General features: G+C 39.0%; 1 protein-coding gene across 1 annotated transcript in view; it reads left to right on the top strand.

Annotated features, from left to right (window-relative positions):
- The window catches only part of celsr2 (cadherin, EGF LAG seven-pass G-type receptor 2), a 319864-nt gene that overhangs the window by 278337 nt on the left and 18306 nt on the right, over window positions 1-23221 (top strand). Inside the window, exons 20-27 of the mRNA XM_060845021.1 lie at window positions 1875-2058; window positions 3765-3908; window positions 8665-8833; window positions 8976-9143; window positions 13050-13176; window positions 16110-16310; window positions 20761-20935; window positions 22752-22864. Coding sequence (XP_060701004.1) covers window positions 1875-2058; window positions 3765-3908; window positions 8665-8833; window positions 8976-9143; window positions 13050-13176; window positions 16110-16310; window positions 20761-20935; window positions 22752-22864 — 1281 coding nt within the window. The remainder of the gene's footprint in view (window positions 1-1874; window positions 2059-3764; window positions 3909-8664; window positions 8834-8975; window positions 9144-13049; window positions 13177-16109; window positions 16311-20760; window positions 20936-22751; window positions 22865-23221) is intronic.

Consider the following 23221-nt stretch of genomic DNA (forward strand, 5'->3'; position numbering starts at 1 on the left):
TGGGAAATTGTCCCATAGATTAGATCAGATTACTTACAGTGTGGAAACAGGCCCTTCGGCCCAACAAGTCCACACCGACCCGCCGAAGCGCAACCCACCCATACCCCTACATATACCCCTTACCTAACACGACAGGCAATTTAGCATGGCCAATTCACCTGACCCGCATATCTTTGGACTGTGGGAGGAAACCGGAGCACCCGGAGGAAATCCATGCAGACACGGGGAGAACGTGCAAACTCCACACAGTCAGTCGCCTGAGGCGGGAACTGAACCCAGGTCCGTGGCGCTGTGAGGCAGCAGTGCTAACCACTGTGCCACTGTGCCGCCCAAGGAATATTAAGTAAGGAGTTACAAGAATAAAGTGGGGCCTGGATCTTGGTGAGTCCTCCTCAGAGGGCCAGTGCAGACTTGATAGGCCAAATGGCCTCTTTCCGCATTGTAGGGATTCTCTGATTCTGTGGTAGCAGCATACACCCCAATCATTAACTGGTAGTGATTGGTTCCACAAAATAAATAATATTATTAAACCCACAATTAATGATGGAAACAAGGGGCAGATTTCAAGGCACGTTTGGGTAGAGTAGCAAACACTTCACAATTTCTAGCAGGTGCTGCAAGAGAGACATTTCAATGAATGGGATGGCATGTGTCATTGCAGTTCTTCATCTCCAATACACAAGGAATAAAGTAAACATTTGTGTTAGTAATTTCAAAACAAAGGAATCAGTCACTGCTTTAAAAGTAATCCGTAGTTCTGAACTGGTTAGTGGCACCTAGTCACCTTAATCTAAAATCTTAGTACTCTCTAAGCATGTCACGTACAAATATTTAAATTAGCAGATCTTGCCAATATTTGGCAGAACTATCTTTGAAATCTCATTGTGATGGAGATTGACAGTGTATGCTGCTCGTCTTAATTGTGTACTTTCAGTGTCAATTATCACAGGCATGCCATTTACATTGTACCTTTGCATAACATGAAGCCTCGAACAAGCAATCATTTTTGTTAAGACATTTTTTGTGAATTTTGGAGTCACTTATTTACATTTGCTTTGAAAAGTTTGAAAACTGATTTGTTTTATCTGTATGTTGCAATTATTACTGTAAACAAAAAAAATTAAAGATTTGGTGATCAAACTGATCTCCAAATGAGTGTGCAATTTTTCAGCTTACTATCCTAACATGAAAAACATCTAAGTGCTAATCATTCTTTGCTTGAGTCTCCCTGATTTTTACCAAGTTGACCTTTCACCAGTTTAGTTTGTTCCCTGTTTAGTCATTCCTGCAGCAAAAAGAATATCAGTATCCAGGTCTTTTGCAATGCTTTGTCTGGTTGGCACCAGAAAGCAAGACTATGGTATGGAATAGTTCATCATCTGATCTTATACATGTTTTCCAAGTTGTATTAGAGGGACCCTTTGATAGTAAGAGCAATATGAATAATTAACAATGTAATTTCAAATGCCTGTATGGAGATTTCACCATACTTTTGGGAAAGTCACACTGGCAGAACTGAAGTGAAGTGAATTTACCAGGTTAGGTGTCTCATTACGCAGTAGCATAATAGCAAAGGTCTTTGCAGCACTACAAGCTCAATTATACCAACTAGGATTTAAGAGACTATTTGATCCATTATAACTTGCTAAATGAAGAAAGGCCTTTATCTTTTAAAGAGAGCCATCCTGTTTTGAATGTTTGATTAATTACCTGTGGCAAACAGGAAATTTTGCATAACCCCTATCAGTAGATTCAGCAGCTGGATGAAGCTGACAAAGATATTGATTGGGTATGTTATGTGGAAGGAATCAAAGACTTCTTGCTTATTCAAACTCATTAATAAAACCATTTATTTTGTTTTGTTACATTTGCAGAACCTTATTAAAGTTGGAAGTGCAATTCTTGATGTCAGTAACAAGAAGCACTGGGACATAATCCAGCAATCAGATGGAGGAACTGCACACTTGCTAAAGCACTATGAAGATTATGCAAATGCTCTGGCACAAAACATGAGAAAAACCTACCTCACCCCCTTCACCATTGTCACACCCAATATTGGTGAGCAGTATAGAGACTGGAGTATGAACAGCCTTGAGCCAGCAACATATAGTATCTTCTGGAATATATTACTTCTTTCATTCCAAGTGATTTGCAAACTGTATCATATGCAATGTGCTCTTTCATCAACTTTATGTAAGCTACACCAATCACATTGTTCCTGTAATTAGGGCTCCAGTGATATGTTTAACTCTTTAAAAACTGAATTTCAAAAATTCTTGTTCTTTTTACAATATGTCATGGATTTCATCTTCAAAAGTCATTAGAAACTAAACTTTCTGTCCAGACATTTATCTTCAAACAGCATGCCATTTACACACAGTATTTCATGTTAAATCAAACACTGGATCATTTGAATTGAGATATTTCTGACTGTACTTCTGAACATTTGAATTTGTGGTTTTCTAGTTTCCACCAAGTTATCATTGAGATAAGTTAAAAGGAACGTATATGGACTGAAATGGATGGAGATTTTACAGGTTGTGTGTTATTGGCAGAATTCTGAGCTACATGTGCCCCGGGTAGACAGGAGATCGAATAATTTGCCTACATTTTGTTTTATTTTGATGCAAACACATTTCTAGTTAATTATTGAAACATTAGATGGAATTAAGAAAGGTAGACTGCAGCTTTTGTTATGTACAAGTTATTGCACTCTTGAGAACAATCTGGTGAAGAAAGAAACCGGAGTCATTCTTCACTTGATGTAGATTTATTTGCAGATTGAAACATTACAAGTACATAGCTCCTGACTCAACTTCACTCCATTGAAAACATCACTGTATGTGTAACCATCTAATCAACACTCTCTACCTGCATTTGTTTAACTTGAGTTGGTGCAGTTAATATTCAAAATTAACCTTCAATCAGATGACATTGAGGGTCCATTATATGATAATTTTAGTGTTGGCATTAAGCAATTTGACTTTAATGCGACAGGGGCATCTCTCTTGGAAGAACAGCTTGTCAAAATAGGATTATAGCATTGAAACCCTAGTTTTCTGTGTGCACTATTTGCAAATTCAGGACTGTGGATTTACCCCCTATTTACCCCGTATCTGTGACAATTGAAACTCTTTGTTGGCAATAATAGATTTCAGTGTAAATGCATTTTTTAGTTACTTCATTGAAATGGAGTTTCGGTTTAAGTTGAGTTCTTGCCTGGCTCATAAATGTCACTGGAGGCTCAATGAAGAATAACATTAATGGCATCAATATAGATAGATTTTGATACATTTCTGATCTGAGAATTTAGTGTAAACTTAAGTGTTATTATTGAGAATAAGAGAGTGGATTGTATTATAATAATTGGATGGTTGATGCGCAGAGTGTGCTGGCTGGCTGCATGATACTACTAATGCAGCGTATCCTGCCATTATAAGGAAAACCTGGTGGGGTGCAAAATATTTGCTGCTGTTCTCTCTCCTTCATCTCCCCCCAACCACACAGACACACACACACAGACACACACACACACACACACACACACACAGACACACACTCCTGCCCAGTACAATTTGCATGAGTAGGTCAGTAAGCTATTTTCCAGACACTACTGACCTCTTCAATCCAGGAAGCCTGAGCTAAAATGCTTTGTCATATGTGAATGTAACACTCTAGTTTCCCTCCTCCTCATGCTCAGCTTTTAATTTTGGGGCAGATTACATCTGAATATCAAAAGCTAACTGAAGTCTTTTCTCTTCCAGTGATTTCAGTAGATCGTCTTCACAAAATGAACTTTTCTGGAGTGAAACTTCCACGGTATGACTTCATCCGAGGAGAGAAGCCTAAAGACTTGGAGACCATTGCAATCCTTCCAGAGACCATTTTTACACCTGCAGAAACTAAAGGTATGAACATTTTCTGTTTTAAAAAGTATAATAATTTGTGAAGGCACTATTTCAGATTCCACAATACCTTGTTATCTTTCTGGTCTCTGGTCCACACTGGGAAGAGTGACAAAATTTGTTGGCAATACTTCTAAGCATTAGCTGCACTGATAAAGTGTTTTAAAATATAATACAAACGATTTCCTCCTCCCCACCCCGGCACCGACTTTTCAAAAATTTCTGCTAAAATAAATTCACAAACTTGACCAAGTGGTATAACACTAATTTGCCAGCCAAATTACAATGATTAAGTCTCAAAAGTAATCAATAGATGATAACAAACTTTGGATTGCCCAAAGGGGGGGCAACATTTAAAAAAAAATAAAATGGTGTTATTTCTTTATTTTTACCAACTTGTGACTTCAGACAAATCTAATGGGATTAAATTTTGTTAGGGCTCGATTTGCTCCACCACTTTCACCATTAGATACTGTTTCCACATATCAAGTGGGATTTTCTTTGAGCTCATGATAGTGGATTATGAAAAAATGCCAAGGAAATTCATCTTGCAGTGAATTTATTCTGTCTACTACAAATTAATACCTTCAGGGTGTTAGTTATTTGCCTTGTAATAACACAGTATTGTTCCAAGAATGCTGATTCGCTTCTTGCATGATAAAAAGACCTAAAGCCTGTTTGTATTTAGCCTCAAATCTCTGGTAATATAGGTTAACTCTTGTGTTCTTATGTTTAATGTAATGCTTTTAAAATTATTTTCGTCACCACCCCTTTCTAAATGACCAATGTATAAGACAAAACCTTATTCAATGAGTGACTAAATATCACTCAGAAAACACCGATCATAATGTATGCTGAGGAGGTAAGATGACATTTCAATTGGTTTTTGCATTTAAAGTGCCATTTTTTTTGTAGAGTCATAGAGATGTAAGCATGGAAACACCCTTTGGTCCAACTCGTCCATGTCGACCAGATATCCTAAACTGATCTAATTCCATTTGCCAGTATTTGGTCCATATCTCTCCAAACCTTTCCTTTTCATATACTCATCCAGATGCCTTTTATATGTTGTAGTTGTACCAGCCTCCACCACTTCCACTGGCAGCTCATTCCATACACACACACACCAATCTCTGCATGAAAAGGTTGCCCCTCAGGTCCCTTTTAAATTTTTCCCCTCTCACTTCAAACCACTGCCTTCTATTTTTGGACTCCCCCACCCTGGGATAAATTCCTTGTCTATTCACCCTATCCATGCCCTGGTGATCTTGTAAACCTGGGTGCAAGTTTGCTTGCTGAGCTGGAAGGTTCATTTTCAGATGTTTCATCACCATACTAGCGGACATCATCAGTGAGCCTCTGGTGAAGCGCTGGTGTTAGATCCTGCTGAATATTTATGTGTTCATGTTTCCAAGGGTTGTTGATATCATTTCATGTGTTGATGTTATATCCTGTGTTGGTGATGTCATTTCTGGTTCTTTTTCCTCAGAGGGTGGTAGATTGGGTCCAAGTCAATGCTTTTGTTGATAGAGTTCCATTTGGAATGCCATGCTTCTAGGATTTCTCGTGCATGTCTCTCTTTGGCTTGTCCTAGGTTGGATGTGTTGTCCCAGTCAAAGTGATGTTCTTCCTCATCTGTATGTAAGGATACTCGTGATAGTGGGTTATGATTTTTTGTGGCTAATTGATGTTCATGCATCCTGGTGGCTAGTTTTCTGCCTGTTTGTTCAATGAAGTATTTGTTACAGTTCTTGCAAGTTTTTTTGTAAATGTCATTTACAAATGACGAACATCATTTACAAAATTACCTTGCAAGAACTGTAACAAACACTACATTGGGCAAACAGGCAGAAAACTAGCCACCAGGATGCATGAACATCAATTAGCCACAAAAAAGCATGACCCACTATCACAAGTATCCTTACATACAAATGAGGAAGAACACCACTTTGACTGTGACAACACATCTATTGAGTAAAACGTGAGGTCTGCAGATGCTGGAGATCAGAGCTGAAAATGTGTTGCTGGTTAAAGCACAGCAGGTCAGGCAGCATCCAAGGAACATTCCAACTGGAGCTATATCAACAAGCACGTCAACTTGGATCCCATCTACCACCCTCTGAGAAAAAGAATAGGAAATGAGATCAATAGGAAACCTGAACGCATACAATAAAGAGCGGGACATAACACCAGCACTTCACCGGAAGTTCACTGATGATGTTACCTAGTATGATGACGAAAAATCTGTAAACGAACCTTCTAGCTCAGTGAGCAAACTTAGATCCAGAACCTCAACCTGAGTTACAAATCTCCTCAAAACTCGCTGTTTTGTATTAGGTCAGCCTTCAGCCTCCGATTCTCCAGGGAAAACAGTCCCAGCCTATTCAGCCTCTCACTATCACTCAACCCAAAGCCTAATAGTTTCTAGCAGGCACAGGGACAGAAACCATGGGTACCCTTGCAACTCCTGGTCCCAACCCCCAATTCCTGACCCAAGCATAGTAATGTCAACATAAACCTGAGACCAGTGGCCTTCCCCAGAGCCCCTGGTCCTGATTATTGGGCCCTGATATTGCCCCCTGTCCCAGATCCTGATTGCTAGGCTGTTAACGGAAGATTGATAACCCAGAGCTCTGGACTAAAGCAACTTTCTAACAAAAAAATTGCTGCTTAACCATAAGTGTAGTTATGGCATTACTGTGTAGGTATATTAAGTGTGACTGAAAAAAAACTTATTGTATGTGTCATGCAGGTAAAAATATGTATTCAAATTGACAAACATAATTTCATTGAAAAAAAGACTTGCATTTAAATATTGCCTCTAGGACCCCCACAATATATCCGTACACACTTTGCAAGCTATTTTTGAACTGTAGTTAATGTTATTGTTGTAATATATGAAATCAGGCTGCCAGTTTGTCTCACAAAACTCCCGCAGGCAGCAATGTGATGATAAGATACTCTGTTTTAGTGAGGTTGATTGAGGATAAATATTATTCAGGACATTGGATTATTCTTACATCCTCTACTCCACAAGATGTTGCCATGAGATTTTTTTACTTAATCTGATAGAGCATTAGATAGCCTCTGTTTAATGTTTCATCCAAAATACATCACCTCTGACAATGACCTCAGCTTTGCCTTTTTGAGTTCAATCCGACTCCTCTTCAAAACTGAAGAGTTCAGAACTCAGTTCTGAAGAAGAATCTGACTGGACTCAAAACATTAACTCGGTTTCCCTTTCCACAGGTGCTAACAGATCATCTAAATTTCTCCACTTTTTCTGCTTTTATTTTAGATCTCCAGCACTCACTCAGTGTTTTTCCTCAATAACCATGATGATGGCTTCTCTGTCAATATCATGTTACTGGTGTTTACATCTGGGTTACACACTATTCCAGCACATAATCACCAAGCAACAAACAATGCAACAAGTTTGGCGCAATGATCTAAAACACTTGTTTTTAGCACTTGCCAACAAACACACAATGCTGTTACATTTGTACACTGTGCCTACGAGTAGCAGTTTGGTTTATTCAGATGGGCTGGTTTGCGATGCAGAGAGATGCCACAGGCATGGGTTTAATTCCCACACTGGTTGAGATTGCCACGAAAGACCCTCCTTGTCAACCTCTCTCATGTCCCTTAGATTAAACCACTGCCAGTAGTCTCTCTCAGATGAGAAAGCAGTCCTGTGGTCCTGTAGGCCTATGGTGACTTTACCTTTACTGTTAATTTGAGCATTGAAATCTTGGGGAGAACTTTTTTTAGAATGGCACAAGACAGAGGTTGGCAAGCTATGACAGATTGGATCCCTGACCACTGAGGCATATTACTGATGGTTGACAAGGGAGCAGACAAGGCCTTCTCGCACAAGGTAAAAGGAAGCTAGTTTGATTATGCAAAGCATTAACGTGGCCATATTTTGTCAATGGCAGATTGAACCCAGTGTCCATTTCTCCAAATGGGAAGGCCCCCAGCAGAACGAGGACCTCCTCCTAGCAATAGCCCAGGGTGATTGTATTTTTTTTTAAACAAGGCCCTCAAGCTCCCAGTAATGTCTTCTGTGGGGTCTCTTCTCCATCCAGAGTGACATTATGTTTTTAAACATTTTCTGTAGCCTTTCACTGAACCAACAGCTCTTGGGGGACTGGAAGCCATTCTGGTGGCAGCTTATTTGTGAGCTTCTACCCAAAATGAAGGGGAAAAGACTCGTTGACAAGCTCAGTGTGTTGCTAACACACTTTTCCACCTAATCTTGGCACTTCACTGCCTTTTGCAAAATCTGGCCCCACATAGCTTGCACAATGTCAGTACTCACTTTACTGAAGAAAAATACAATGAACAACACTTGGACTAACACTGCTGGATAACACTATTGTAAAGCCATTGCAGCTTAGTGGAGCGGCCATAGATAAAATAGAAAATTGCAAAGCAAAACTTTGTTCTCATTAATTAGTGAGGAAGCATTGAAATGAAGTAAACCTATACCATTGCACCTTCTCTCAACCATATCGCGTGCTCCTGTGTGATAGTCAATTGCATCCATTTTCTGACCCACAAATAGAGGCATTGTTTTCAATACAGTCTGTTTGAGTGCCCATATTGACTCCTGGCACCAAATGTTACGGCAAATTGGAAAATCTAGCAGACAAGAGTTCAGTATTTACGTTTCAACCAGTATTTCTTATGAACGTTTTTGATGACTAATAACAGTTATAAGGAAACATGAACTTGTTTTATTTGGTTTCTTGACCAGAAAATCCCAAAGTCCCAACCTCCTCATCTGAAGACGAAAGCACAGCTCTGAACAGAAAACGGAGACAGTCTGATTTAAATGAGCAGGATGCCATCGCTAGTATAATAATCTATTGGACACTGGGACAGCTTTTACCAGAACGTTATGATCCTGACAAAAGAAGTCTAAGGTAAACCTTAATGGGTTAAAAAATTAAGTAAGTAGCTTTCCTGTTGAGTCCTCCAGCCACATATTAGTAAACCATAGTAACAAATGTAGAAATGAAGTTAATTTGTTAATTCAGTTTCTGAATTGATTTCTGTCTCTCTCAGGGTACCTAAGCGACCTGTCATTAACAGCCCCATAGTGAGTATTGCCGTCCATGACAACGATGAATTACTACAGCACCAACTGGAAAAGCCCATCAGAGTGCAGTATAGGCTTTTTGAAACTGAAGAACGATCCAAGCCAATTTGTGTCTTCTGGAACCATTCCATCCCGTAAGACCTCTCAGTCGTTATTTGTAAACTTGATTGTTCAGGGGAAAAGAATGTAGAATGTCTGAAAAGTCCACACGTAGCAAGTACGGATGTAGGAACAAAGGCTCAGTTATCTGGTAACAGCACAAATGGTCAACCTGGTCTTTCAAAGGGATGATCGATCTTTCTTAACACAGGGGCAGTTTTAAATCATATGTCAAGGTGACACTGTAATTTTCCAAGCTCTAATTGGGCACCACAAAGAAAACAGTGAGGTGTTTCAGTCTAGTTAAATAATTCTTTTCTGCCTCTTTGATTTAAAAAAAATTCTAATTTTTCCAGGGGTCAGATTAAGGATAGAGTTTGCCATTTTAAAACCCCTGAATGTTGCATTCTTGCACGGTTCAGTGATCTGAATTTGAAATGCATATTGGATAAATGAAAAAGGGCAGTCTGACCCAAATAGTTGTCCAGTGAACAGTTACAAATTTACATTACTATAAAAATACGACAGGATATCACCAACCTGGGTCTATTTCTATAGCAGTTAACATTTTCTGACTATTGATTCATTCCTGTATCTACTCCCCCCTTCATTGAATGCAGTAGTTGATTAACTGTAGCTCTCTGGGGTCCACTAGCTTTTTGTTAGCGCTTCCAAGGAAACATTGTCAAAATACTATTTTACATATCTGCTAACTCAGCTATACCTGAAATGGCCATCAAAGACTGTCATGGGTGGAAACTTGGCCAATTTACTCCCTGTCAAAGTCCTATTGTGCGGATAGCTAAGTGCAAATAACCTATCCTAGATGTGGGTCTGAATCAAGGAATATTCTTATTTGATATAATCAAAGAATGGTTGCAGCACAGTAAGAGGCTATTTTGAGCAACAAAAAGTACAGCACAGGGCCTTTTGGTCCACAATGTCGTGCCAAACATGACACCAAATTAAAGTAATCCCTTCTGCTGCCCTTGGTTAATCTCTCTCCATTCCTTGCATATTAATGTGCTTATCTAAAAGTCCTTTAAGCACCTCCATTGTATCTGCCTCATTTGGCCTAATGTGTCTTTGTTAGCCTGTTGCCTTTTCCTCATAGTCCTAAAAACCTTTCCTTTCCACTTGGCCCACTTCATTCCAAAGTATAAGGTCACTCTGTGCCTCCTTTCTTGTTGGGTTGGAAACAGAATTTTCCTATCCCAATCTATCTTCAGATAATTAATGCCCCCCATTCTAATTACTCTTATCTTTATTCCTTTTAGTAATTTCCTATCAAACCTTTAGTTGGTAGCTTGTAAACTGCACTGACTAATGTAATGATAAATTATTATTCCTTAGCTCAGCAAGATTCTGCCTTTGACCTGTCTATCACATCCTTCCAAAACTGCAAACATCCTCTGTTCTCCAGCACCACAATGTTCTCTTCAGTCAATACTGCCACCCTTCATATCTTTCCTGAACATTGGTTAACCAGAAATCTTTAATAAGTAGAGCTGCCCTTTTTGAACCCAGTCCCTATTATTACACAACAACATCTTTCCCAGGTGACTAGCTGCATCTCACACTCACCAATTTTATTTCCCAGTTTTAGCACATTCATATATATGCACCATCATCCTAATATAGATTGTATTACTTTTCCTCTTACGCTGAATGAACTTAAAACCTTCCCGTCTTCCTCATCTAGTACTACTTATCTCCCTCTCTGCTATTAACTCCTGGTTCCTACCCCTTATTAAGTTAGTTTCAACCCTCCCCAGAAGCCTAAGCAAATCACCCCAGAGGAAATTAGGCCGAGCACTTGTTTTGATGCAAATCATTTGGCTTATACACGTTCCATCGCCTCTACAATCGATCCCAATGTCCCATAGAGTCAAACACTCCCTCTTCTTCTGATCATTTCTCTAGCCATGTGTTCAACTGCTTCATCCTCCTAATGATGTACTCATTAAACTTCCTTCCATTCAAAGATGATTACTTTTGAGGCCCTGCTTGCAAATGTTTTATTTAACTTGTTAAATTTTAACTGTAGGTCTACGTCTGTCTTTCTAGCATTGATGCCATTGTAAGCCTCATTACCTTTCTCCTTTCAATACGTTGCTTGTGTTCAAAGAAATAACCATTTTTGGTACCAGGATGCAGCGTAATATCCTGGATGCATGCCTCCCACTGCAAACGTGCCTGTCTGTCCCTGAACTAACAAATCTCTTATCACTGTTGCTTTTCTAGTCCTTTTTATGCCTTTACTGCAATCCCCAGATGAACCATCTTTTCCATCCAATATTTTGTGTGTTTTATTTCCAGTATAATTTATTAATATGGAGTGGTGATTATTTGTAGATGTTTTAGACTGCATTGGGAACATAATTGGATTATACTCAAAACCTTTAACGTGTGAATATGCTTTTCTCTTCCCTTCTAATATCCCTCCAACGCTCACTCTTTCTTACCTGCTTTTAAAGTTTTACATTGATATGCAGCTCCACAGAAATGAATAGCCTTCAGGATCTCACTGATACGATCATTTTTATACTAGTGGGTTCCTGATGAAGGGCTTATGCCCGAAACATTGAATTTCCTGTTCCTTGGATGCTGCCTAACCTGCTGTGCTTTAACCAGCAACACATTTTCAGCATTTTTATACTAGCCCAGGTAGGGAGTGGTGCTGAGTAGAATCTGATTTTGCTGTCATCTGAGATGCAGATATGGACTGCTGGATGGGACTCAGGTGTTAGCTTCATTCATAAAAGAGATAGCTTAATGTGCCTCTTCTGAGGTGGCTCGATGGCAAATAATGATTACATGATGGTTTGGGTGCTGCTTCTGACTAGTACAACCTGTTTAATGCGCTGCAGATTAACAACCTTAAACATTCACTGCCATTAGCACCAACTGTGGCTGCAGTGTGAGCCAAATACAGAATGCAAGACAGCAATTGCTAAGGTCTCTTCAAACCTATCTCCAAAATCTGCAACCAAGATTGTCTAGAAGGACAAAAGTAGCAGGCACTTAGGAACATCACCACCTACAATTTATCCTCAAGAACAAGTATTATCCTGACTCAGGACAGTATTACCATTCATTAATTTTCACTGGGTCAAAATCAAGGAACTCCACTTGGCTGTACAATGGGAGTGTCATCACCACATCGACTGCAGTGGTTCGTCACAGTGGCTCACCACCATTTTAATGTGGGTAATAAATCCTGATCTTCCTGTCGATCTCTCTAAGCAATGGTTGGAAATAGAGAGAGAAAAAAAAATTGGCCGTGTGATCAATGGGTTTGACAAGACTCAAGCTGTTGGTCAATATTAAAAGCTTCTCCTAATTCATGTTGAGGACATAATTATTGCAAGAAATTTTACTGCAAGGACAAAATAACATTGCAGAATAGTTTTACCTGATTTTCATAGGGTACACAACACTAAAACAAATACAAAAACACATGCTTCAAATTATGGTACCAAGATCATGTATAGAATAGAAATCCTATGGTGAGGGTTCAACATTTTGTTTTCATTCATTTTAGAATAAGGTATGGGTAGTGAAATAACAGAAAGTACTAGTTTTATTTATTTCTGGGCTGTAGTGTTGCTGACATGGTCAGCATTTATTGCCGATCTTGAATTGGGTTTTGAGAAAGTGTGGTGAGCTGTTGCCTTGAATCATTGCATTCCATGTACTGTGCTGTTAGGGAGCGGATCCTAGGATTATGACTGATCAAAAATGAGGGAGTGGTAATATAGTTTAACTCACCTGGTTCCCTATGGAGTCTGCAGTGTACTAACTTTAGTATAAGATCTCCAGCTACTTCTAAGTTGCTTTAAGTTGATTTGATCTGAAAATATATTATGTGACACACATGTTTATTAACATACTTTTCAATGCTCCTTTTTTACCAAACTCTGTGGTCTGTATTTGTGCAGTGTTGGTGGAACCGGAGGCTGGTCATCAAAAGGATGTGAATTAGTCTTCAGGAACGCAACCCATATCAGCTGTCAGTGTAATCATATGACAAGCTTCGCTGTTCTGATGGACATTTCTAGACGAGAGGTAACTCTGTCTCTTTGAAGCAAACTATCACCCTTTTTTCACTTCTCATTGCAGTTCCAGTCTTTCTCATATTGAATGGGTTCATTAAGTAAGCAATCTGTGGTTGGCAGCACATTTGAAATATAACAGATTCTTCTATTGTATACTTAAATGTGTAGCATTTACTTTCTCATAAGTAGACAGTGTGTGCTGCTTTGTACAATATTAGCATTTAAATTTAAGATAATTGTACTCTCCCTCCTGTACTTTTTTCTGGCTAGTTATTTTGTAGAGCTGTTCCCTCCTTTCTGCCAGTCAGAGTCTATAGTTAGCCTGAAGTGCATGTGACTGTCATTGAGATACCGATGTAGATGATTCGACCCCAGTCACTTTAAAGTGTGGCCTTAACATTGCAGTTTTTTGTTGAATTGAGAAACTGCAGCAAAGTACCACAGCCAGTTGTTCAGATGTCCCTACAATTAAAAAAGAGGAATGATTAATAGGAAAAAAAATTAAATGGCATTAACCTTCAGTCTTAAAAGTCAGAAGCACTTAGCAAGGATGAAGATCAAGGAAAGAATGGTAGAATTTAGATTTGTATAGCTTCTTTGACATTCCTTCAGATATATGTAAACTCCCACAAACAGCACTGTCGTAAATTACAAGGTTATCTGTTCTAGTGATGTAAGTTGAAGGACAAGCTTTAGCTAGAAAACCTACTTCGAATTTCTTCAACTCAGATCATTTATGTTCACCTGAGTGGACACATGGGGCCAAAGTTTTATGTTTTATGTGATAGTGGGGGCACAGGAGTGTTAGCCTGCATTAGTCCGGAAGTCCTTGGTATGGAGCGCGAACCAACAACCATACAATTCAACCCCAGTATGTCACCACAAAACCATGACTAGGAGTACTTGGGTTTGAGTGTCGTGTAAAAGAGTTATTTAGAGTAGATGTGTTGATCCATTTGGGCCAGGATTTAGAAGATTTAAAAAAACCTAAAAATTATTGGTTGCTGAATATGTTGGCCTTTCTCGCCACCCATTTTCTTTAATCAATATTGTTTTACTATTTTGTTACGCACATACCCTATGAATATTTGTTGAACAAAGTTTCTAATACTGTCGACATTTAATTGAAGTTTTGGCACTTGTGATCAATTGGCATAGCCACCAGGTGTTTCCACAATGTGGTCAGTGTATTAAATTAACATAACTCGTGTTGCCTCTGTTTAATTTGTAATGAGTCAAGTTAATGGAGAACAACAGTCAAGCTTTTGGTAAAAGTTAGTTTATTGCAAGTTATTACTGAACATTCCTTGAGGATAGAGATGAGGATATTATTTGATGTTATACAGGACATTGGTGAGGTCTTTTCCTGAGTACTGTGTCCAGTTATGATCTCCCTGTTATAGAAAGGGTATTATTAAGGTGGAGAAGGTTCAAAAGAGATTTACTAGGAAATTACCAGGAAAGGCTGGAGATGCTGAGCATAGGAGGTTTAGAGGTGAGCTCATAGTTTAGAAAATAATGAGGAATATAGATAAGGTGAATGGCAAATGTCTCATCCCAAGAGGAGAAAGATTTTTTAAAAAGACACGAGGGGCTTTTTTTATTTACACAGAGACTGGTTTGTGTGTGGAATGAACTACTAGAGGAAATGGTGGATGCGGGTACGGTTAGGATTTTTAAGAAATGTTTGGAGTGATATGGGCCACATGCAGGCAGGTGAGACTGATTTAGTTTGGGATTATGGTCAGCACAGAGCCAAAGGGTCTGTTTCTGTGCTGTATGACTCTATTAACAAAAAACAGGTAGCAAGATTAAAACAGATACAGACACGACAAGAAAAATAATTGATAAGAAGAAAATCCCAATAGATCTCTGGTGTATAATCTTGAGGGCCAGTGATTCAGTACCTGGTTACCAAAGTTAAGACTTTAAGTCAGGTTCAGCAGTTGCAGTAACGTGTGTAGTTGGATGGTTGTGAATTTCTTATACTGCTAGATTTCTGCAGTATAGCAGATTTTAAGAGACAGAGATAATTCTTGGCGTCTGGTTCTGCAGGCAGGTACTTTCAGCTATTTGATTACAACGCACCACTAAAGTGGTTTGAGATCTCTCTCTCTCTTTTCTTCCAAACGATTCAAAATGAATCTTTCTTTGTCTGAGTAGCTTGCCTTTATTGACTCATTCTTAGCTGCCAAGGTGACCTGTACAGAAACAAAGTCAAATCTCATCGAAGGCAGTGGTATTCTGGACACAGCTCTTCTCCCATTTGTGGATCTTAGTTTTTTTTTCTGGTCAGTGGCCAATTTACAATACCATAATGAGTCAATGAATTATGTGAACTCCTCGAGAGTTTTTACATATCTGTAAATACATTTGATATTTCTCTATAATCCACAGGCAGCTTGCATTTATATAAGTAAAAACAATGACTGCAGATGCTGGAAACCAGATTCTAGATTAGTGGTGCTAGAAGAGCACACAGTTCAGGCAGCATCCGAGGTGCACCTTGCATTTATATATTCGGGACATTGTACCAGCTTTGTTTTTAGTTTCTTGCCTCGTAACAGTCAGATTAACACTTTTTTTTACAATAAGTAGTACCATTTCACGATTGTTCTGCAAATTACCAGACCATAACCATATAATCATGACAGCAGTCAAATCCTTAGGGATAATATGTATTGCATGGATCTTCCCAATGTTAATAGACAGGGGTTTCTATTTTTATGGTGTAATGCAATTAAATATCTTATGTACCATTCAGTATACTGTGCAAGATTAACAGCATGAACAATATTTGTAAATTCTTCTTACTGCCGGTGATTACAGATAGTCTAATGTTATTAGTAGCTAATAAGACTCCAGGAACTGCAACAATAGCACTTATCATTATTGTATTATTATACAGTACTGAAAATCATATTTCTACAATTCTCCCCTCAGAATGGTGAAATTCTGCCTCTGAAGCTGGTCACATACTCCACTGTGGCTGTCTCACTCAGTGCTTTGCTGCTGTCCTTCTTGATTCTCCTGTTTCTAAGGACCCTTCGTTCAAACCAGCACAGCATCAGTAAAAACATGGTCATGTCTCTCTTCTTGTCTGAACTCATCTTTGTCCTTGGAATTAATCAAGCAGATAATCCAGTAAGTATTACGGGAAACCATCTCTATGTGATGTAGGGATAACTTGACCAACATCAAATTCATGTCCTTCAATCAATGACACTGAATGAAGTCAGTATTTTGTCATATAGGTTAACGTGGATAACCCCAACAATTTTGGTAGTTCATCGTACAATACCACATAAGAGATTGGTGTAGATACTTTATCAAATGGGGTTAACTGGAGTAATCTCAGAATAGTCCTCACAAGATTGTTGTTTACACATTGTACGTGGGAAGGCAGTGGATTGATGGCATCATTGCTGGACTGATATTCCAGAGAGTGGGTGGAAGTGAGGACTGCAGAGACCGGAGAGTCAGAATTGAAATGGGTGGCGCTGGAAAGGCACAGCAGGTCAGGCAGCATCTGAACAGCAGGAGAGTCAACATTTTGGGCATCAGCACTTCGTCATTCCTGATGAAGGGCTTATGCCCAAAATGTCAACTCCCCTGTTCCTCGGATGGGCAATGTGGATGGGCAATAACTGTTGGTCTAGCCAGTGACACCCACATCCTGTGAATGAATAAAAAATGTCAGATTGTGTCAGTGTGACCGCCTTGGTTCAATGTATAGGTGGTAATATGTTCTTTTTTTCCATTCATGGTCTTGTTTGCAAAACCAGCATTAATTGGCCATCCCCAATTTCTTTGAGGCAGTTAAGAGTCTATCACGTTGTTGAGAGCCTGGAGTCCCATGTAGGCCCGACCAGCAGATTTCCTTGCTTAAAGGATATTTGTAAAGCAGATGGGTTTTTACAACAATCGATGGTAGTTACCTACTTGCCTTTAGCTAGCTTTTTATTGCCCGACTTTTTTTAAAATTCAAATTTCACCTTAGGCCGTGGTGGATTCAAATCCATGTCACCAAATTATTAACAGACTTTCTTAATTACTAGACATTACCTTACTGTCTCTCCTGAGACCTTGGTATTGAGTCTAATTGCACATGTGTAAGAGTTACCACTGCTCACTAACCTGTGAAAATGAGAACCTAGTTTACTTCTTTTTAAAAAAAAATTTGCAAGCTGTAGAGAAGACTGTATCATTGATTTTCCTTATAATTTCTGAGGAAGTGCTTCTGTTTTTCCTTTTGTGCTAAACCTGATTTGGGATTACTTTAAGTTTTAGTAGTTACACGATCAAGCTATTATTGTGTAAATTCTCATTCCTAATAAACAAATTTAATGACCATAATTACAGTGCCTAATAACTGTTTGAAATATTATAAATTTTTATAATTTAAAATAAAGAAGTATTAGGATTTAGTATTCAAAATTCATAATTCCTGTCATCTTTAGAATTGTGGTTTTATCCTCTAAATACAGTGTTTAATCTGTATAGTGGATCCCTCTGGTGGTATATTGAATGAACTGCAGTAATAGAAATTATAGAATTGGAAAATAAAACTTGACCACAGAGCTTTAATTAAAATTTTCTAACAAAGGGGAAATAAATCAGATTACTTTTTTTCTCTTATGACATTATATGAAATGGGTAATCTGTCATGTGTTGGTAATATATATTAGCATTGGAGGCAGTCCAGAAAAGATTCACTAGATTGATCCTGGATATGGAGGGATTTTCTTCTGATAAGAAGTGGTTAAGTTGGAGTTGAAAAGAAAGATAGATGTTATTGAAGCAGTGATACTGTCCACATCTCTGAGCCAGGAGGCATGGGTTTAAGTCCCCACCTGCTCCAGAGCTGTGTAATAACATCTCTGAATATGTCAGTTAGAAAATATCGATAAGATTCTTACAGGACTTGACAGGATGAATGTAGAGAGGTAATTTCTCCTTTTGGGAGAGCCTAGACCAGAGGCAATAATCGGAGTAAAGAGTTACACACTTAAGGTGAGATATGGGGAATTTTTATCCTTCAGAGGGTAACCAATCTGTGGAATTCTTTAATGGAAAGGGCTGTCAAGTCTGGACCATTAATTATATTCACAGCTGAGCTAGATATATTTCCAATCATTATGGGAAAGGGTTATAGGGATAAGGCTGGAAAGTGGAGTTAAAGAATATCAGATCAACCACAATCTCAATAAATGGCAGAGCAGACTTGATGGGCCAAATGACCTATTTCTGCTCCGATGTCTCATGGCCTTGATTAGTAACTATTGTATTGTCCTTGTGGAGACAAAGGACTGTCTCCCCATTGAGGATGCCTGGGAGTTACTATTGACCAGGAACTGAACTGAACCAGCCAAATAAATGTGTTCAGAAAAGCAGGTCAAAGACTGGGAGTTCTGCAGCAAACAATGTACCTCCTCAATTGTCAAAACCTGTCTCAATATTGACAGTACACAAGTCATGAATATGATATAATGCACTGTACTTATCTGGTTGAGTCCAGTTCCAACAATACTCAAGAAACTCAATGCCAATGAGGACAATGCAGCCTGCTTGATTAGCACCACATGAGCATTCACTCCCTCCATACATAACACACATTGGCAGCAGCATGTAGCATGAACAAGGTGTAATGCAACAACAGACTAACACTCTTTTGACAGCTCCTACCAAGCCAAACCTTCCTGTACCATCTAGAGAAGGCCAAGGCAACAGACAGAGTCATGGTGATGTACAGCATAGAAACTGACGGTTTGCTCCAACTGTGCTAAATTCATCTAGTCCCATTCGCCAGCATATGACCGATATCTCTCTAAACCCTTCCTATTTATATACCCATCCATATGCCTTTTAAATGTTGTAATTGTACCAGCCTCCACCACCTCCTCTGGCAGCTTATTACATACACGCACTACCCTTGCATGAAAGTTGCCCCTTTAAATCTATGCACTCTAGTTTTGAACTCTTCACCCCTTGACTAATTATCCTATCAGTGTCCCTCATGATTTTATAAACCTCTATAAGGTCAACCCTCAGCCTCCGAAGCTCCAGGGAAAACAGCCCCGGTCTATATAGCCTCTCTGTATACCTCAAGCCCTCCAACACTGGTAACATTTTTTTTGAATCCTTTCAAGTTTCACAACATCCCTCCTTTAGCAGAGAGAACAGAATTGCACACAGTATTCCTAACCAGTGTCCTGTACAGCTGCAACATAACCTTCTAACTCCTATATTCAATGCACTGACCAATAAAGGAAAGCATATCAAATACCTTCTTCATTATCCTGTTTACCTGCAACTCCACTTTCAGTGAACTATGAACCTGCACTCCAAGGTCTTTTTGTTCAGCAACACTCCCCAGGACCTTACCATTAAATCTGTAAGTCCTGCTCTGATTTGCTTTTCCAAAATGCAGCACCTCTCCCTTGTCTAAATTAAAATCCACCTCCCACTCCTCAGCCCATTGGCCCATCTGATCAAGATCTTTTTGTACAGGTCATTCTGCTATAATGTGTGTTTCATCTATGCAAATTATTGACGAATTTGGGATGCGGTTTCTGAAGTGCGGACGTTTAAAGCGTGTGTTGGCTGTAATGCGATTACATTGTCCACACTTGAAATGCTGTTTCTAAAACACGATTTTCCTATAGCACGGGGTTGCACAAGAACGCAACCATTGCATTACAAAAGACCTAACTGTATTCTCAGATACCCTTCTCCACTGTCCACTACGCCTTCAACTTACTAACTACAACCCACCTATGTTCACATCCTAATCATTTATATAAAAGCTGAAAAGTATTGGACCCAGCGCCAATTCTTCTGGCACACCACTGGTCACAGGTCTCCAGTCTGAAAATCAACCTTCCACCACCTTCTCTGTCTTCTACCTTTTGAGCCAGTTCTATATCCAAATGGTTAGCTGTCTTTGTATTTCATGTGATCTAACCTTGCTGACCAGTCTTCCATGAGGAACCTTGTTGAATGCCTTACTGAAATCCTTATAGGTCACATCCACCACTCTGACCTCAACAATCCTCTTTGTTACTTCTTCAAAAAATCTCCATCAAGTTAGTGAGACATGATTTCCCATGGACAAAGCCGAAGAAATATGGGAGCACCACCACTTAGAAGCTCCCCTGCAAGCCAGTCACCATCTTGACTTGGAATATATTACTATCCCTTCACTCTGTCTGAGTCAAAAATACTGGAACTCTGCACTTACCTACATCACAGGGACTGCTTCAGTTCAAGAAGATGGCTCACTACCTGTTCATGGAGGGTCACTCGTGACTGTTAATAATACCAGCCCAGCCAGCAAAGCCAACATCCCATGTAAGAGTGTAATTTTTTAAAAAATGAGTGAGAAAGGAGTGGCTGATGGGGTTTAATGAAGGAGGGTGAGAGGAGCTTTTTGTGGAGCAGAATGATTAGCATAGACCAGTTTACCAAATGCTACATTACTATATTGTAAATTGTATGCAATTTCCAGTGCACATATCTCCATCCACTTGAACTTGATATTATAAACAATATCTAATGAATGCATTGCATTTGTCCTTTCTCTTGTCATTCACAGTTTGTTTGCACTGTGATTGCCATCCTCCTCCATTTCTTCTACATGTGCACCTTTGCCTGGATGTTCTTGGAAGGGCTTCATATTTACCGCATGTTAACAGAAGTTCGTGATATCAACTATGGCCCCATGAGGTTCTACTATATGGTTGGCTGGGGTGTCCCTGCCTTCATCACAGGTATTTGTTCTTTGCAGTACATTGGGAATGAGGACTTTGTTTTCATTTTTGAACTAGATGCATTGTACATAGAATATAGACACCCATTTTCCAAGTTGTGTTCATCTTCAGTAATAGAGCAAGGATCCTAAAGGTTTGTGGATAAGAAGAAATGTGATTTGTCTCCTTAGATACTAAAAATTCCAGGAATACTTTGTCATTTTATTATGTGTTTCCACTAATTACTATGCAGGGTTGCAGGTTGAGCCAATTAGTCTGCAGAATGGTTTAGAATCACAGAATGGTATTAGCATAGAAAGAGGTTATTGGGACCATCATATTCTTGCCATCCCTCAAAGTTTTACTCTGCTGGTATCACTCTTCCTTTTCCTGATAGCCCTGCAATTGTTTTCTCTTTAAATAATGATTTAATTTCCTTGTCAAAGCTACACTTTAATCTGCTTCCACCGCTCTCTCAGGTAGTGCATTCTAGATCTTAGCAACCTGCTGTATAACAGAATGTTCCTCATGTCACTGTTGCTACTTTTGCAGTTACCTAAAATTAATCTTCTCTTGCTCTCTATCCTTCCATTAATGGCAAGTTTCTCCTCATCAAGATTTTGACCCCTATTATAAAATCATCTTTCAGCTTTCTCTCAAGGAAATTGTTCAGTGTTGCCAATCTATTATTGTAACTGATATCTATCATCCCTGGAATCATATAAATTTTTCACTTTCCTCTGTGGAGCATTCTACAAAGATCTTAACATCATTTTTATTTGTTACAATACTGTGCATTTAGTACAGTTACTTAGCTTCGTCAATTTTATTATTTCTTTGAGCCATTGTAAAGGTGAAAAAGTAATACTTGTTATCTTTTCAGTTTGAATGTGAAGCCCATGAAACTAAGTGATTCACTTATTTAGAGTCTTCCCATTGATCAGATCAATGTGTAATCAAAGGACACATGAATTTGTATTACCTCTGTCTCTCATAGACTTCGCTGCATTTGTTTCTTGACATGCCATTAGGCTATGTATCATAGCACCTTGAGAGAGGTGGGGAGTTGTGGCCTGTGTATCATAGCCCCAAGAGAAAGGTTGGGGGCTTGTGGGCAGTTCATTCCAGGGTTCCACCAAATAGCTGATTACCTGAAGGTTAAACATGAGGGTAATTACTCCTTCAATCTTGGCTTCACTACTAGTGATGCAGTGTGTGGAATCGTGAACTACAAAATCTGATGCGAAACATCTTGATGATGCTGCATGTGAAAGTACTGAATAAAGTCTGAAAACCAATAAGTTGTATTCCCAAGTGTGCGAGTCAGAAAGTCCTTGGCCAATTTACATGGTTATATGACATTGAAACACCTGTGTGATATCCTACCCTATTAGCAGTGTGGTTACTCTACTTTCTGAGAAGCTGTATTAGTAAAAATATTTGCAATTTTACATTGCCAACCTGTGTTACCTAACAACTGCAAATGGTACACTCTAATTTTCTGTGAGGTGATTACTTTTTTGTTTGATTTCCACTAATCGTCATGAATGGTAAAGATGGAGAAATTCTAGAAGCCCTGCCCTATTTGCATAACTGCAATAAGCCAAAAAAAAGCACCTGGGTTCCAAGATAGCATCCTAACAGAATCAAAGCATGTGCAAGACGTCCACTTTGGGTGTTGGAATTCATCAATAAAAGATGGAAATCGTGTAGAAATGGGACCCAGGCCACATTGCCTTTTGCCACCTCCATCCTAATTGAACCTCAGTTTACTTCTTTAACCATTAAATAATTATGTTCTAAATATTGTCTCGTTGGGCTGTGACTTCTTTCACAGGGTTGGCTGTTGGCCTTGATCCTGAAGGTTATGGTAATCCTGATTTCTGCTGGTTGTCCATCTATGACACTTTGATATGGAGCTTTGTCGGTCCCATAACTGCAGCGGTTTCTGTAAGTTTGCAAATGTGTTCTTCAGTTACTAAGTCTACCTCTAAAAGAAATGTCAGTGTTATCGTACTATCATTGTCTGTCAACAGTGAACATGAACTTAGTACCTTTAAAACACCTCACCAGACTTTAACACCCAAATTCTAAAAAAAGTCAATACATTAGAATTTCTGAATAGCTAATAAAGCAATGGTGGCAGTAATCTGTGTGGTCTGTCATATAATCAGAACATTTGACAGATTAGAAGCAAGCCACGTATTCTACAAGTCAGTAGTAATGATTTTCTTCACAAAAACCATCCAGATTATTCTCACTCTACTACTTACTCTGCATACATTTCAATGTTTCCACTTTCCAAGT

Source organism: Hemiscyllium ocellatum, chromosome 26 (assembly GCF_020745735.1).
Source record: "Hemiscyllium ocellatum isolate sHemOce1 chromosome 26, sHemOce1.pat.X.cur, whole genome shotgun sequence".
Classification (NCBI taxonomy): domain Eukaryota; kingdom Metazoa; phylum Chordata; class Chondrichthyes; order Orectolobiformes; family Hemiscylliidae; genus Hemiscyllium; species Hemiscyllium ocellatum.